Source organism: Phytophthora cinnamomi (genome assembly GCF_018691715.1).
Source record: "Phytophthora cinnamomi strain GKB4 chromosome Unknown Contig32, whole genome shotgun sequence".
Lineage (NCBI taxonomy): Eukaryota > Oomycota > Peronosporomycetes > Peronosporales > Peronosporaceae > Phytophthora > Phytophthora cinnamomi.
In genome coordinates, this window is record NW_027150965.1 from 110,830 (window position 1) to 126,218 (window position 15,389).

The 15,389-nt window shown below is 51.9% G+C and overlaps 1 protein-coding gene across 1 annotated transcript; it reads right to left on the minus strand.

Moving 5' to 3' along the window:
- Window positions 1-848: 848 nt before the first annotated feature.
- On the minus strand, window positions 849-1,156 carry IUM83_18514 (Macro domain-containing protein; the record flags this gene model as incomplete). The annotated part of the gene is made up of 2 exons (XM_067943520.1): window positions 849-1,004; window positions 1,103-1,156. The coding sequence occupies 2 exons, from the start codon at window positions 1,154-1,156 to the stop codon at window positions 849-851; spliced, it is 210 nt and encodes a 69-aa protein (XP_067792925.1).
- Between the last annotated feature and the right edge of the window lie 14,233 nt (window positions 1,157-15,389).

Below are 15,389 nucleotides of genomic sequence, written 5' to 3' on the forward strand. Positions count from 1 at the left end.
ACAGATGAGCACGGGAATCCCCAGTACAAACAATTGACAAGCAGTCAATATTAATTGACGTGTCGAGACCGACACGTCTAAGCTTAACGGGGGATGGTGTAACGGGGTTACACACACAAGTGACAACAGTCACTTATGCATAACAACTGTCACTTGTGCATGACAACTGTCACTTGTACATGACAACTGTCACTTGTACATGACAACTGTCACTTGAGTATGGCAATTGTCACTTATGGTTTAACAGATAAATATCTGTTAAAGGTTTTAGATACTTCCTCACCTTTGTGTAAGTCACACCAATGGATACATTGAAGTGGGCCACCACAATGAGTGGTCCACACATACCCAAAGATCCTATTGGTAGAAAGCAGCATCTTTCTACCAATTAGAGACGTGCATGTTGGCGGGGCTCTGACAGCCAGCCGCTGTCAATCCCTTTCATAGATGATAAGCAGTTTTAGCAGATTTAGGAGGATCAATTTACAAACAATACAGTTCTCATTTTACATTAAACTAGCTACTTGGTGTTTTATTTGATTTATATTGTACTTGTGGACTCAAGTATAATTAATTCAAATTATTAATAAACTCCTACGCTTCCTCATACACGTAGCGCGACGTGTAAGCTAAAGTAGTGAGCCAAAGTAGGCCCACTACCTATCGTGTTCAAACTACATTTTGAGCCGTGTGGGGATGTGACTTGCTGACTCCCACATTAATTCTCTGTATCCTACCTTCTACGGACTGAATTAAATAAAAATTCTAACGATACCGTCCACAGGTCGGCTGTCCATGCCGTTGATGTATCCGATGTCGTCCTCCAACACATGGACGGTCCAGTCAAACTACGCGCGCTCGTCCTTTGACTGCTGAAACTCCTGCAGCTTGACGCACGTGCGCTGCCTGCTAGTCCAGTCCCAGCCTCGATCTCGAACTCGAGATCGAGGCTGGGTCGCCAGCGCCATGAAGCGCAGCTCCAGGTCGCGCTGATTGCTAGAACGCTATCTCGCGTGGGCAAGCAGCAAGTTCATGAAAGCCTGTGAACGTAGAGTGCACAATAAGATGGTGCTTGGAGCAGAATAAAGCATTCGCACCTGACCTCATCATCGTCGCTGGTGCCACACTCCTCCACCTCCTCGTCACTGGGCTTCATCTTGGCTCTGGACGCGGGCGTTGAAGAGGCGCTATTTGCTATTTGTGCGGTGAGGTTGCAACTATCTGGTTCTGGTAACAACAGAGCATTACATGATTATATTACATATAAATAATATAAATAATATAAATTTTATATTTTGCTGTCACACGGTGGAGACGCTCTAACTTACGTAAGACACAAGTAATAAGTGTTAGTTGGCGTGCCGAAGCTTGCAGTTGACACGAAATTTTACATATCGTACAGCGGTGCCTTCACACCCGCTGCAGTGGAAGCTCCAACAGCTAGTCGTGTAGGAACTGAAGCACCCTCTAGGGCCGAAAAAACAAGTGAAGACTTATTAGTCACGAAAGCACGACCCTAAGCAAACCCTCCGTATAATGTGATTTGGTTCGAACACGACCACCGCTGAAGTGATACGTTGCTCGGCATGATACTACTTTTCCTGTCGAGCGGAGCCGGGAAAATCACGATTTTGCGAAATGGAAGTATCGTCGAACACGGTCTTAAGTGCGAATGATGGCAGCATGCGCACTTACCTGGTAACTACTCCAGTTTGGATACACCTAATCTCGTCGGGCACGATTCAGTACTTTTCTACTGGATTATGGAAATTCCTCGTTTGTCGAAGGCATGATCACGCGGGAGTTGCATTTTGCCAGCTGGAATTTCTTGTCGAAGCAACGATTCATGGCGATCCTGCAGGAGAACGACCGTAAAAATATGCGGCGACTACGACACTTCTATCGTGTTGGTGATCATGTCATGCTCCGGGTTCCTGCACGAGAGCGAAAGAAAGCCGAACCAGTCTCAAAAGGACCCTTCGTCGTAAAGCAAGTCTACGACAATGGAAACGTGCTCCTCGACACTGGGTCGAGTGAGTACCGAGTTAACATCAGGCGCATTTTCCGTATTGATTTAACATCACTGACATCCTGGCATGAGAACTCCTTTTGTGCCCTATCGACACCAGCGCCTGTCCTCCCTGGCGCATAGGTTAACATCTTCTAAGTTTCGTTCTGGGTTCAACAGAACCCACGCCGTGGGTACGTATCGTGCATTCAAGGCGCTGCATGAGTAGCCTAGCTGCTAGGTGATGCCAGGAGTAACTTCAATCAATCAATCAGTCTTCAATTCGACTTGTAGGACTCAAGCAACTTGGCAACAGAACACGCTACTGTACACCGAGCTCTACATGCCTCCACAAACCGCACCGACCGCGCCAAAGAAGAATCCTGGCGCAACACGCGCAAACTGGGCTCTCTCTCGGGCGACGCAGAGGATGTTTCGCGGCGGAAGAGCTTCGCCACGGCAGCTCTTCACCGTATGTGGAAGGTTTGGATCCGGCCATCGTTGACCTCGGAAGCCACGCGGTTGTCGAGAGTCGAAGAATTTGCCCAAGCAGTGTCCAGCGGCGCTTGAGAAGACTGTATCGGAGCGGCTCCGTTCCTTTGCGCTCGTAGAGGTCGTCGTTAGAGATGGTGTCGGGGTATGTTACGCCCACAACTTTACGGACATGTCGGCGATGAAAACCTATTAGCCCGGTTAACGCCTAAGTGCCGCAGTCGTACAGCAAGATACGGAGCACGTAGTAATTGTAGAGCCTCAAGGACACCAGACTTACCCGCCTACCGCTCCATGGAAGCTTACTTCGCGCCAAGCCAAAGCCTTAGGTTCCGCGGCCGTCAACGCACCACGCTCCCTGTGGTCCTCGATGCTGACCTCCGAACCCTTCCCGACAACTACCGACTTCGACGAACTGCTGATCTTTACCTATTACGCAAGACCCGAAGGAATGGAGACGACTTATTCGTAGTTCGAAGAACTATCGTTAGCGGGGGAAATTGCAGTACAGTGGTCACGCGGCAGTATTTATACCGGTATACGTTGGTAACGATGGACTGACGCGCGAGTCCGCACAGACTTCATTTCGGGATTGGCCGGGTTTCGGTCACACTTCGCAGTCAACCCTCGCCGAATGTGAGTGAGTACTTTTCGTGATGCTGTGGTATTCATGGCTAACCCTGTTTTATACTGGGGAACACCCGAAGAATGAGGGGGAGGGGGGAATTCCCAACGGATTAATTGCGTGATCGTAACTCGACTTGGCGCAGCCTTCCGGCTGCATCAGCCTGAATGATGTCGACCCAGCAACTTCAACGACCTCGGCAGGAAGTTTGGGTTTGGACAGCGAGCTGCGGCCATGTCGGCAACACCAAGTTCGCCCCGTCATGGACAAGCTGCTCATGAAGAGCGCGGCCGTGTCCGTGGCCATCCTCACACGCGACGAAAGCAAGGTGTGGCTGCAGGTCAACGCGCGTGGCGCCACGCAAGTGCAGGTCTTGTACATCACGACACTGCCGTGAAGAAGGCGCTGTTCGGCAACGAGGGCTACATGGCAGTACAAAAGGTCATCGTGCGGGTGACTAAGACGGCGGACATCCAGCTCGAAGGAGAGGGCGTACGCCCAACGTTGAGGCAGGAACTTCGACTCGAGGTGCAGGACTACGGACACCACCCTCGCCACCACGACCACGATCATGACCGCGATAGCGATGACCGGAAGAAGCACCGCCACGACAAGCAGCGCTCGCGCCACTACTGTCACCGACTGGAAGACGCCAAGATCAGCGAGTACTCGGACTACGCCTACAGAAGGACGACTACAGCAAGAACAAGGGTTGCAAGGACGACGACTGTCAGGCCCACCTCTGGCCTGCTGAGCAAGTAAGCCAGAGCGATGCGGCGCAAAGGCTCTGGCTTGCTTGCTCGCGGCCAGTGGCTTGAAGTTCCTGTGGCAGCTACCCGAGAGGGTCAGCCGTCACAGTGAACATGCATTTTGTAGGAAAAGCATGAAAAAGAAACATGGAACATGCATTTAGTAGAAAAGAAATGAAAAGAAAACAAAAAGACGCAGGGTAGCACATAGTCAGGAAAACCCCAGAAATACGCAGATAAACCCTGTGCTCGCGTAGGAGCACAGCGAGGCATGCATGTTAGGCTAGCAGTAGCAATTCAGTATTAAATAAACCGTCTACCCCGCAGATCGACCACAACTACCGCGCTTCTCGACAGGACCAACAACACGCACCCACTTCAACGACAAACACTCTTCGGGCCCAACGCGACATCTGGTAGCACTTGCGGGGGGAAGGCTCGCTGCTGCACGGCACTCAAGGGGAGGCTTTTTCAGCTTGAGGTGTAAGTGTCACGTCAGCGTGACCAACCCAGCTGTTGGGGAGACTTTGGTACATTAATAGGGCAACCTACTATTGTACGCTGACCGCGGGAAATAACTGGAGGGCAGCCGTGGTGCAAATTTGTTTTGCATCTGGCCCCGGTGACAGCCCATTTGACCAAGGGGGATTGCTAAGGAGGGCCCTCATCAGGAGGGCCCTCGTTACAACCAGGGCATTTGGGCAAGCAGATGGCAGATAGTAACGCCCCAAAATGGGCAACACGCAAACTCAAATACACTGACCCACTTTCGCTGATTCGGGTCACGAGCGTTCTTGGCGTGGCTACGGCTTGGAAACACAGTAAGACTCCTACTCTGTTTCAATATACGTTACTATCATTAGCTCTTAGCTTCTAACTCGTCTCTCGTTCTTAGGAAAGTACATAAGATGCGAGGTTCAAGTCAGCACGTAGGAAGAAGCAACCTTCGCTGTTTAATAGAGGACATCATGTCGAAAATCGTTCAGTCTTCCCGCACACACACTATGAAACTCTACGAAGATGGATTCCAGGTTATCAAGAAGGCGATCACGCATGAACAAGCGGCTGCTATTCGACTCAAGGCTAACGATATCGAGAAGTGGGCCACCGTTTTCAGCATTGGAACAACCTAAGACGAGTTCCGATTGCAGGCGTATGTCCCTGCATGGGATCAATCCGACAGCCCACTTTCGCCAGTCGCTGTGAAGAATTATGCGGCCGCATACAACGAGCACTGGATCATCCGAACCGGCTCGTGGGTGTTCCTGAAATCTTTTCCAGGTGGCCCACAACAGCAAGTTCACAGGGACTTTCTCAACAGCGAAACTGTGGATGCTGATGAGGAAGAATTACCTGCGTTTGTTTTAATTGCTTTACAGGACGGAACTAGACTGGCAACTTACGGGTGGATAATCGCAGGCCCCTGAAAGACAATGAAAAAATTATTTCTCTCGAGAAAGGTGATTTGGTAATTTGTCGTGGCGATCTCGCTCACTGTGGTGTATCCTACGACTGCATCAACATCAGGCTACACTGCTATTTAGATGTTGATTTACCTGGAGTTAGCTACCGCTACAACATGACGCAGCTTTGCCGATTCCACATGTACCAGTGCCGTACATGTTCGGTTGCAACTTTCGACACGAAGGCTGCCCGTCGAGAACACGAGCGGGGTTGCACCCAATTTTTCTGTCGTATTTGCAAGAAAACATTTGAACATAAGGAGACGTTGAGATCACATTGTCGTGTGCACCATTCGTACGTGCGGCTTTAGAAAAAAAAATCTTTGCTTTCCTTAGTGTTATATTTTCTTAACAATATATTTTCTGTTTTCTTTCGGATTATTCTGTAACTCTATTCTGATAAATTTAACGGATCATATACTTATCTGAGTTTTCATGAAAGGTTTTTTGGATATTATTTTCCTAGGTAACATGTTTTCATTTTATTGATTATTGTAAAATTTTATTTTACTAGCGTTATTGTCCTTGTCCGTTAGAGCGAACTCCCAGTAAATTATCACTATTTCCAATATGATTCAAACGTTGTATAAAACAAATTTTAAACTTCTATAACTTTTCGTGATATGTTTAATTCAAGTTTGACTCAACCTTCTAAGCTTCTGTAACGGGGTTACACGTACAAGTGGCTGCAAGCCACTTGTGAATTTAACAGATAGGTTATCTGTTAAACGTTTTGGATACTTCCTCACATTGGTGTAAGACACACCGATGGATACATTGAAGTGGACCACCACAGTGAGTGGTCCACACATACCCAAAAGATCCTATTGGTAGAAAGCAGCATCTTTCTACCAATCAGAGACATGCATATTAGCGGGGCTCTGACAGCCAGCCGCTGCCAACCCTTTCATAGATGATAAACAGTTTTTAGCAGATTTTAGAGGAAGATCAATTCACAAACAATACAGTTCTCATTTTACCTTAAACTAGCTACTTGGAGTCTTGTCTAAAGTTAACTTATATTTGTGTACTCAAATATAATTAACCTAAGTAATTACTAAGTACTTACGCTTCCTCATACACGTTGCGCAACGTGTAAGCTAAAGTAGTGAGTCAAGTTAGACCCACTACACCTGGTAGCACTTTGTAGTCCGTCCAACGACCGACTACTTGACGTTCGTACGAGGTGTACGAACGCGGAGCCGAGAACCACATGAGCACGGAGGTGCCCATGGAGAGCTCCAATACGCCTGCAACTCATGTTGCACGCGCGGACTGCCCCACCTGTCGGATCCAGAGTGGAGGCCCTCCAACGACTGTCAACAGTCATTGGGGAGGCGGCGATAGCTACAATGTTGCGTACGCTATCGCCGACAGAGCAACATGGTGTTGCTCTGGGATTCATCATGAAGGAGCAGCGCGATGCTGCTTCCTCAACAACGGCGTCGTCGGGGACGACACCGCGTGCTCAATCATTAAAATTGAGCGTGAGCAATTATGTAGGAAGAGGGGCCGAGCCTCTCCTCCGATGGCTTGTCGAACTCGACACAGCCATTGCGGCTCGACGTACCGTCGACCCGTTGTCAAAGGTTGCGTTCGCCATGTCATGTCTTGGCGGACGAGCGAGGGTTGGGCGTACGGACGCCGACTCTCAGTTCCTACGTGCTTTAGCACGTACGAAGTATTCAAAGAGGAGCTCAGACAAGCGTTTGAGCCCCGCAAATGAATTCCGGTCGAGGACGGAATTCCTCGACCTGCAGCAGGGTAAGCATGACGTCCACGCTTACGCGCAGCGTGCACGGTACTTGGTCTCGAACATCGTGACCAACCCGATAGACGAGGCGACTAAAGTCGTCACGTTCATGAAGGACTGAGAGATGGGCCTGTGAAGACCTATCTCTTCCGAGAGTACCCGAGTACTCTCGAAGCTGCGATTACTCTCGCAATGCAAGAAGAGTTTAGCCTGCGGCAGGCTAAACTGCATGCGAGCGTGCCGAGGTCGCAACCGCGCCCGGTAGTGAGCACGGGAGGTCCGGAACCAATGGACCTCTCGAATGCAACGGCTGCTGGTCACCAGCAGCACGGAAATAATGTGCGATGCTTCCGTTGCGGAAGGATCGGTCACTGCACGGGAGTGCACAGCTCCCATGCCCCTGGAGGTGGCCGTCGTGGCGATGCTAGGCATCGCCGCGAACAAACAAAAACGTGAACATCCAGTAGGCGCGGGGCGCCCTACTGGTAATACAGTCGCGCGTGCCGACATCGGGCACGCGACACTGAGACTGCAGCCCCAGTGAGACCAGCTCACTGCAAGAAACAAGATGACAGGCCAAACCTAGTCATCTTGAGGTTTACTCGAAGAGAGCGAGTGACTCTCTTCGAGCTTTGGTGGATTCAGGCGCGTCGAACAACTTTGTTCGACTACGGAGCCTGCCGAGACTTGACTTCGAGGAGGTAGATACACCTCGAAGTCTTCTGGAGGTACGACTGGCAACAGGTGCCATCGTAAAGACCGAGAAGCGCGTCGTGAACGTGCGCTTCTCGTACAAACAACGGGTGTTTGTCGAACACTTTATCGTCCTGGACCTGGACGATAAGTTCGACGTTGTTATGGGCATGCCGTGGCTTGCACGGCATGAAACTGGAAGAAGCGCACGCTCGTGCGCTTCGGACGCGACAGCGGAACAGAGAGCGATGGCCCTGTTACCGCAGCGCGCGCACCAGCAGGTGCGCGCGGCTCACCAGTCGAGACAGCGCTTCATGCTGCTGTCCCGGAGTGCCCAGGAAGTGCGCGAGGGCGCGCACAAGTGAGACCCACGTCGGCAATGCTGCCGACGTCGGAAGAAAAAGATGTGTTGGTTCCGGGAACCAACACCCACGTTCAAGCGTGTAGGGACAGTCCCTGACCCGAAGCGGTCAGGTCGACGACGACGCGTCGGCTCCGGGAGCCGACGCACCCTCGGTCATGAGGGGCTCCGCCAATGAATGGCGTCGAGGTGACGAAGGCGTGTCAACTCCGGAGTTGACGCTGCAAACAGTGCGGACGGTTGCAAACGTACCGCACTGACGCAATTACATGCTGTCGTGCAGCCGGGCTGCACGACGAAGCGCCATGCGATCAAGCCGGGCTTGATATCGCGCGCCCGCAGACAGGGTCTGCCGGCGAAGGACATTACCGTGCAGCCGGGCTGCACGAAGGAAAATGCGGTCAAGCCGGGCTTGATACCGCGCGCCCGCGGACAGGGTCCGCCGGCGAACGACTGTCCACGGCCGGGCCTGGACAAGAAGAACAACTGTGCGGAGCCGGGCTCCGCACAACAAGAAGACGGCGCAAGCGGAAAACGCTGCGCAAGTCTCGGTCCGGGACCGAGACGCAACAAAACAGTCTGCTGGGCAGACTGCGGCGGTGACGCCGAATGTCAAGACGCTAAGCGTCTTGACGCGCACCGATACTGGATTCCAGTATCGTGACATGGAACTCGCTAGTCCTCCGACGACGGCGTCGGAGTTGACTTCGCTTCCAGCCATGAGCTGGAAGCGCTTCACGCACGACTTGCACGATGGACGCATCGAGCAAGTCTGCGTTCTTTCGGACAGCGAAAGAACGACGAGCGAGAGCGAAGAGCTGAGACAGCTCTTCATGGGAAGTACCACTGAGTGAAGACACTCTCAGTGCGAAGACGAAGCGAGAGCGCTTCGAGGAACAAGGTTGGGACTCGCTGAAGTCGAGTCCCTATTACGAATTGTTGAGGGAGTACAAAGACGTACTCCCGGAAGACATTCCTGCGGAGCTTCCGCAGGATAAGGGCATTCAGCACGAGATTGATCTCGTGCCGGGCACGAAGTACTGTGTCACGCGGCAGTGGCCACTGCCGCGAGAACAAGTGAAAGCGATCGACGACTTCTTTGAAAGTCGTCGTAAAACAGGACAAGTGCGGGAATCAAAGTCCCCGCACAGTGCTCCGACGTTCTGTGTCAAGAAGCCACAGGGCGGATGGCGCATCGTTCATGCCTACAACAAGCTGAACGATGCGACGGTACCGGCGCAGACGCCGATACCACGAAAAGATGTTATCATCGATTCGATGGCCGGGAGCACCGTTTACAGTGCTCTCGACTTGCGAGATGGATTTTATCAAATCCTAATGCGTGAGAGCGATACCCTCTCACGGCAGTGAGCACGCCAAGCGGCATGCTCTGGGAATGGCTAGTAATGCCACAGGGGCTTAAAATGCCCTGCGACTTTCAACAGGTGCGTGACGCACTTGTTGCGCTCGGTGCGCGACTTCGCACCGAGCTACTTCGATGATGTATTCATCCACAGCCGGGCTGTGGACGGGAAGACCGACGTAGAGATGCACAGGGTGCATCTCCGACAGCTACTTGAGCTTATGCGAAAGCATAAGCTCTACGCGAACCTGAAGAAGTGTATCTTCGGGGCGAGCGAGATACCCGTCCTCGGGTGTCTCGTAGGGAAGAATGGTGTCCGCCCTGACCCAGAAAAGGTCAGAGTGATTAACGAATGGCCAACGCCTTCAAGTGTCAAGGAACTGAGGCAGTTCCTTGGCCACGTACTTGTGCAAGTACGTGGAGGACTATGCGGGCAAGATCCGCCCGCTGTCACAGCTTCTTAAGAAAGAAGCTGTGTGGAATTGGACACCCGATTGCCAAAGGCATTCGATGCAGTCAAGCGGGGCTTGACTGAGGCGCCGATCTTGGCAGTGGCTGACCAAGATCGCCCATTTTACGTAGTGTGTGACGCATCCGACTTCGCGATCAGATGCGCGTTAGCAGCACGATCACGAGGGCCGTGATCGTGTCGTCTACCAATCGCGTCAGCTGAAGCCAGCTGAGCGCAACTATCCGGTGCATGACAAGGAACTCCTTGCCATGAAGTACGCACTCGCAAAGTTCCGAGTGTATTTGCTTGGGAGTAGACCATTTGTGGTCTACACCGACCATGCTTCACTGCGTACCGCAGTGAAGTCGCCACACATTTCACAAAGAATGGCGAGATGGCTCTCATTCTTTGCGGAGTATAACTTCCGGGTCGAATACAAACCCGGAAGATTGAACGTGGTGGCCGACGCGTTATCACGTCGGCCGGACTATGCAGAAGCTGTTGACGTCAATGCCATTGACGCCATGCGATCGAGCAAACCCACATCATCTCTGTTGGATGATGTGAAGGCCGCGTACGCGCACGACGCGGACGCGAAGCTCTTGCTGGCCTATGGCACAGCACCTTCTGACAAGTCCCGTCAGAAGCTGCCCAAGCACCTTCGAGCGCGTGCACACCGCTTTCGTGTGCACGACGGACTACTGCTTTACAATGCAGTCGACGACAACGCGGATCGCGTTGTCGTGCCAAATGACCATGACCTGCGACTCAGGATCATGTACGAGTATCATGATGCCCCGTCTGCGGGACATCTCGGACGTGAGAAGACATACGTCCTTCTCACGCGTGACTTCTACTGGCACCACCAGTACAAGTGGGTGCGCAAGTACGTCCGTGCTTGCGAGGTGTGCCAACGCGTAAAGCCTGCGCCGTTTGCGCAGGCTCCATTAATCACTACCGACTCCGTCGAGTGTTGGAAGTCCATGTCATTGGACTTCATCTTTGGTCTTCCCCGGACAGCGGAGGGAACACCGGTGTTGTGGTCTTTGTAGACCGTTTCAGCAAGATGGTACATCTTGCTGCGGTGCCAGCAGAGGTGACCGCGAAGCAGACAGCCCGTCTGCTCGTCGACATGGTGTTCAAACACCATGGCATGCCGTCCGACATCGTGTCGGACAGAGACCCGCGCTTCACAGCGCACCTGTGGCAAGAAGTGTTTGCACTTCTTGGGAGCCAGCTTTCCAATGTCGACTGCGAACCATCCGCAGACGGACGGCCAAACCGAGCGCGTGAATCGCGTGCTCGTCGACATCTTGAAGAGCTACGCTCACTCGTTCCAATACTGGAGCGAGTGTTTGTCGATGGCAGAATTCGCCATCAACGACTCGGTGCATGCCTCAACGGGGCATACACCGTTCTACGTGAATGCCATGCGGCATCCACGTCTACCGAGTTTACTCAGAGTGATGGCTCCCACTTAAGTGGGGGGGGGATCTACGGCTGCAATACAGCAGCCGCAGAAACCGCTGACACTTGCACAGTGTCAGCTGCAACAATGAACAAACCACATGAGTCTGCGCAGGGCGCAGACTCCCCAACAACATGGCTTAACGACCACGGTCTGCGCAGGGCGCAGACACCGCAAGAACCACGCAGAGGCCGGGCCTCTAGCGGAGAGCGAGCTGAATGACTTCAGCTCGGATGCAATCAGTTTCATCACCAAAAGACAAGCCGTGATTCGGTTTGTCCAAGACACAATAGCAGCTTCTGTTGATCAACAGAAGCTGAACGCAGATAATGCGGGCAGAGGCAACACAAATGAATTTAAAGTTGGTTCATTAGTTTTGTTAGCTACACAAAACCTGCCTAGACATGCAGTTTCGGATTTCGGAGCAAGCAAGCTTGCTCCGCGCTTCATCGGGCCGTTCACTGTGTTGGCACGGCACGGCAACGCATACACGCTAGACATACCGTCTAGCATGCGCCTCCATCCGACCTTTTACGTCGGACGGCTGAAGCCATACCGGCAGCACGAGCCATCTAGCTCGGCTGACCCGAAGCCTCGGCAGGAGCCGAGGCAGAAGCGGAGGACTTGGCCTCGGCGACGAGCAACCTCTCCTCCAGCGCGCGGACGCGCTGGAGCAACCCCTTCATCTGGGTCCCCAGCTCGACCTGGATGTTCGAGGCGGTCTGCGAGACCGCCGCGACTTGGGCCTTCTGGTTCGCCAGCTCCTGTTTTAGGGCGGCGAACTCAGCGCCTGAAGACGCTCCACGACGGTCACCCGGTCGTGGAGAGGCGCATACTGATCAGCCCGGGGCTGATCATACCCGGGCGTGTTCCCACCCCGCCACCGCCGATCCGTGACGCCCGCGGCTCAACCCGCTGGATTGTTGAGCGGATTGTTGACCATAGTATCCCGAAAACGAACCCTCAAGGGGCTCGTTTTCGTATTCGTTGGAGAGGATTTCCTCCCCATCGAGATACATAGAGCCGCGGAACGTCTTGCTGGAGGACGTTCCGGAAATGGTGAGGGCGTACGAAGAGCAGTACGCGCTGGCACAGCGGAAGTAGAGCGAGCGCTGCGATCATCGCCAGCGCCCGAACCCTCACGTGCTAAGAACTTAGCACGGAGCTCTTGAGACTCTCGGGCACACGGAACGACGTGTACCCGTTCAGGTCGCGGTCGCTCAAGCGGACCGCGCCTGGAAAGCACTTCGTGCACTGAAAGCCCTCGGGCACAGCGCACGGCACATTTGCCTCCTCAGCAGCAACATGAAGTTGCTCCAGCTTTCCACGCTTCGAGTACGTCTCGAAGCGATCACGCGCTTGCTTAATCCGATCACGGTAAGCGCTCGGCCTCTTGTTGAAGTTCTCAACAAAGGCATTCCAGCTTTGACAAAGTGCCTGCCATTCGGGCACTTTGCTGCGAGAAGAGGTCTTCTTGCTTTGAAACCATCGGAGCTCATGAAAGAGTCCGATGTAGTAATCGCGCCTTTGATGCGATTCCGCATCAAAGTGCAGCTCGGCAGCCACAGCGTCATTTTTGATGGCGCTGCATACGTACAGCTACACCTCATTCGGAGGTACCGAGTTCCCAAATCGGTCCGCGATCTCGGACGCGGACGGCATCTACGGATCGCTCGCTGCAGATGTAGCGCGCGGAGTACTGAGAGCCCCAGCTGAAGCGAGTGGGGTATCACTCTCAGTTCGCGAACGCTTCGAACTCGAAGCGTCCGATTCGTCCCCTTCACGCGGGCGAACGTTCTTGGCGTGAGGGTCGAGCGATTCGCTCGACACTGAGTCTTTACGCTTTGAGGGCGAGTCCTCCTCGCCCTCCATATCTTCATCGTCGTCGTCGAAGTCGACGACGTCGCCGTACTTCGCCTTCTGGCGTTCGAAGTAGTCGTCGATGGAGAGATGACTCCCCACCGACTTCTGAGGCGCGCTCATCGTTGAATGAGCGCGGGTTTCTTCTCCAAACGCGGAGAAGTGACGAATGGTCAATTCCAATAGATTGACGTGCGGGGACCCCGCGCGTCTAACCTTAAGGGGGGGATGGTGTAACGGGGTTACACGTACAAGTGGCTGCAAGCCACTTGTGAATTTAACAGATAGGTTATCTGTTAAACGTTTTGGATACTTCCTCACATTGGTGTAAGACACACCGATGGATACATTGAAGTGGACCACCACAGTGAGTGGTCCACACATACCCAAAAGATCCTATTGGTAGAAAGCAGCATCTTTCTACCAATCAGAGACATGCATATTAGCGGGGCTCTGACAGCCAGCCGCTGCCAACCCTTTCATAGATGATAAACAGTTTTTAGCAGATTTTAGAGGAAGATCAATTCACAAACAATACAGTTCTCATTTTACCTTAAACTAGCTACTTGGAGTCTTGTCTAAAGTTAACTTATATTTGTGTACTCAAATATAATTAACCTAAGTAATTACTAAGTACTTACGCTTCCTCATACACGTTGCGCAACGTGTAAGCTAAAGTAGTGAGTCAAGTTAGACCCACTACAGCTTCCATGTTTAGTTCCTTGTGTATTATATATTCCATTTCCTTTCGCATTATTCTAAAATGCTATTCTACCGACTTTAAGGCCCGTGTCTTTAAGAACGAACGCCAATTTTTTTTTTTTTAAACTAGTAACCCAGTCTTACCAATTTGGGTCAACTTCAATATATTACATGATGCAGTCAAATTGAAGATCCACGCTGTGTCTACGAAGCGGCATAACACTAGGCTATCCGAGCTTGTGCGGTAGATGAAAGTAAAACTAAAACGTTTTAGCACTTGTGGTGTTTTTGAATGTACGTATGCAGTATCTAAAACAGACTAGTATGATTTTCTGTTAGCATACCCCCAGGATCTAGCGGGAGCATGAGTTGAGTGGTACGTACTAGCTTGGTCCATCTCAACATGTTCTTGAGGCATTGCAATCTGGTACACAACTGCTTGGTGGGGTGTCTCTAACGTAGAATTAGTGGATGGGTGGTTGCGATCAACTCGCTCAGCAAATGTTGGGAGTCGTGCAGTCCCAGTGGCACCATGGTTAGACTTATGAGAGCGAGCAACACGACGCGTTTTACGTAAACTTGCCGGCTCGCGGATTCTAGGACGCCAACTATGGATACGATCGCGATAAATCCACCAATGTGCGTCAAAATGACTAGGCAATAACTTCAATTCCCCATTAGATTTGATGATAGCGATAATTTCATGAACACAGGGCCTCCCATTGACAGTTCGGAAATTTCCGGAACAAGGTCGGGTCGGTTTAGCCCCGGCAATGACGTCCATGGCTTCTTTCCAAAGATCGTCTGTAGCACGAAGGGCCCAAACTGTAATTACGCGAGCCACCTGTGTGTATTTGTCGTGTTGAAGCCGGTATGGTAATATTGTAGCATCACGCGCAGCGCGTTCAGTAACCGCACTTGCACACGAAACCCACCAGGGCAACAGCCGCTTAAACACCGAGTACATGTCACCATTACAGTCGTGCAGCCAACGTTTACATTGTGCATGCGTTCCTTCCACTGCTGACGTATCTCGATATCCATAGTGACGATATCGATTCGTCCAACAACGGACGAGTTTTGTTTTATATTTCCACCAATGTTCGTCCAAATACGAAGCAATCACCGGAGACAGTAAATGCAGATGCGCGCGATGAAGTTCAAAATCTTGTTCCGTTTTAGAGTCCACAGTCTTGTAGAAGAATTCCATGAAAACTTGAGTCTCCCAGGTATTCTCATATTTATCCTGCCCAGGGAGCGGATTGGATACAGCGACCTGTCCCAACACGCTCCGTGTTTTCGCTAGTACATTCTGGTTAAAGTGCCACCTACAAATCATCGAGGGAACGGAGGAGAAAAAAATTGCGAGAGCATTCATACATGCAAGTTCACGGTCTGTAA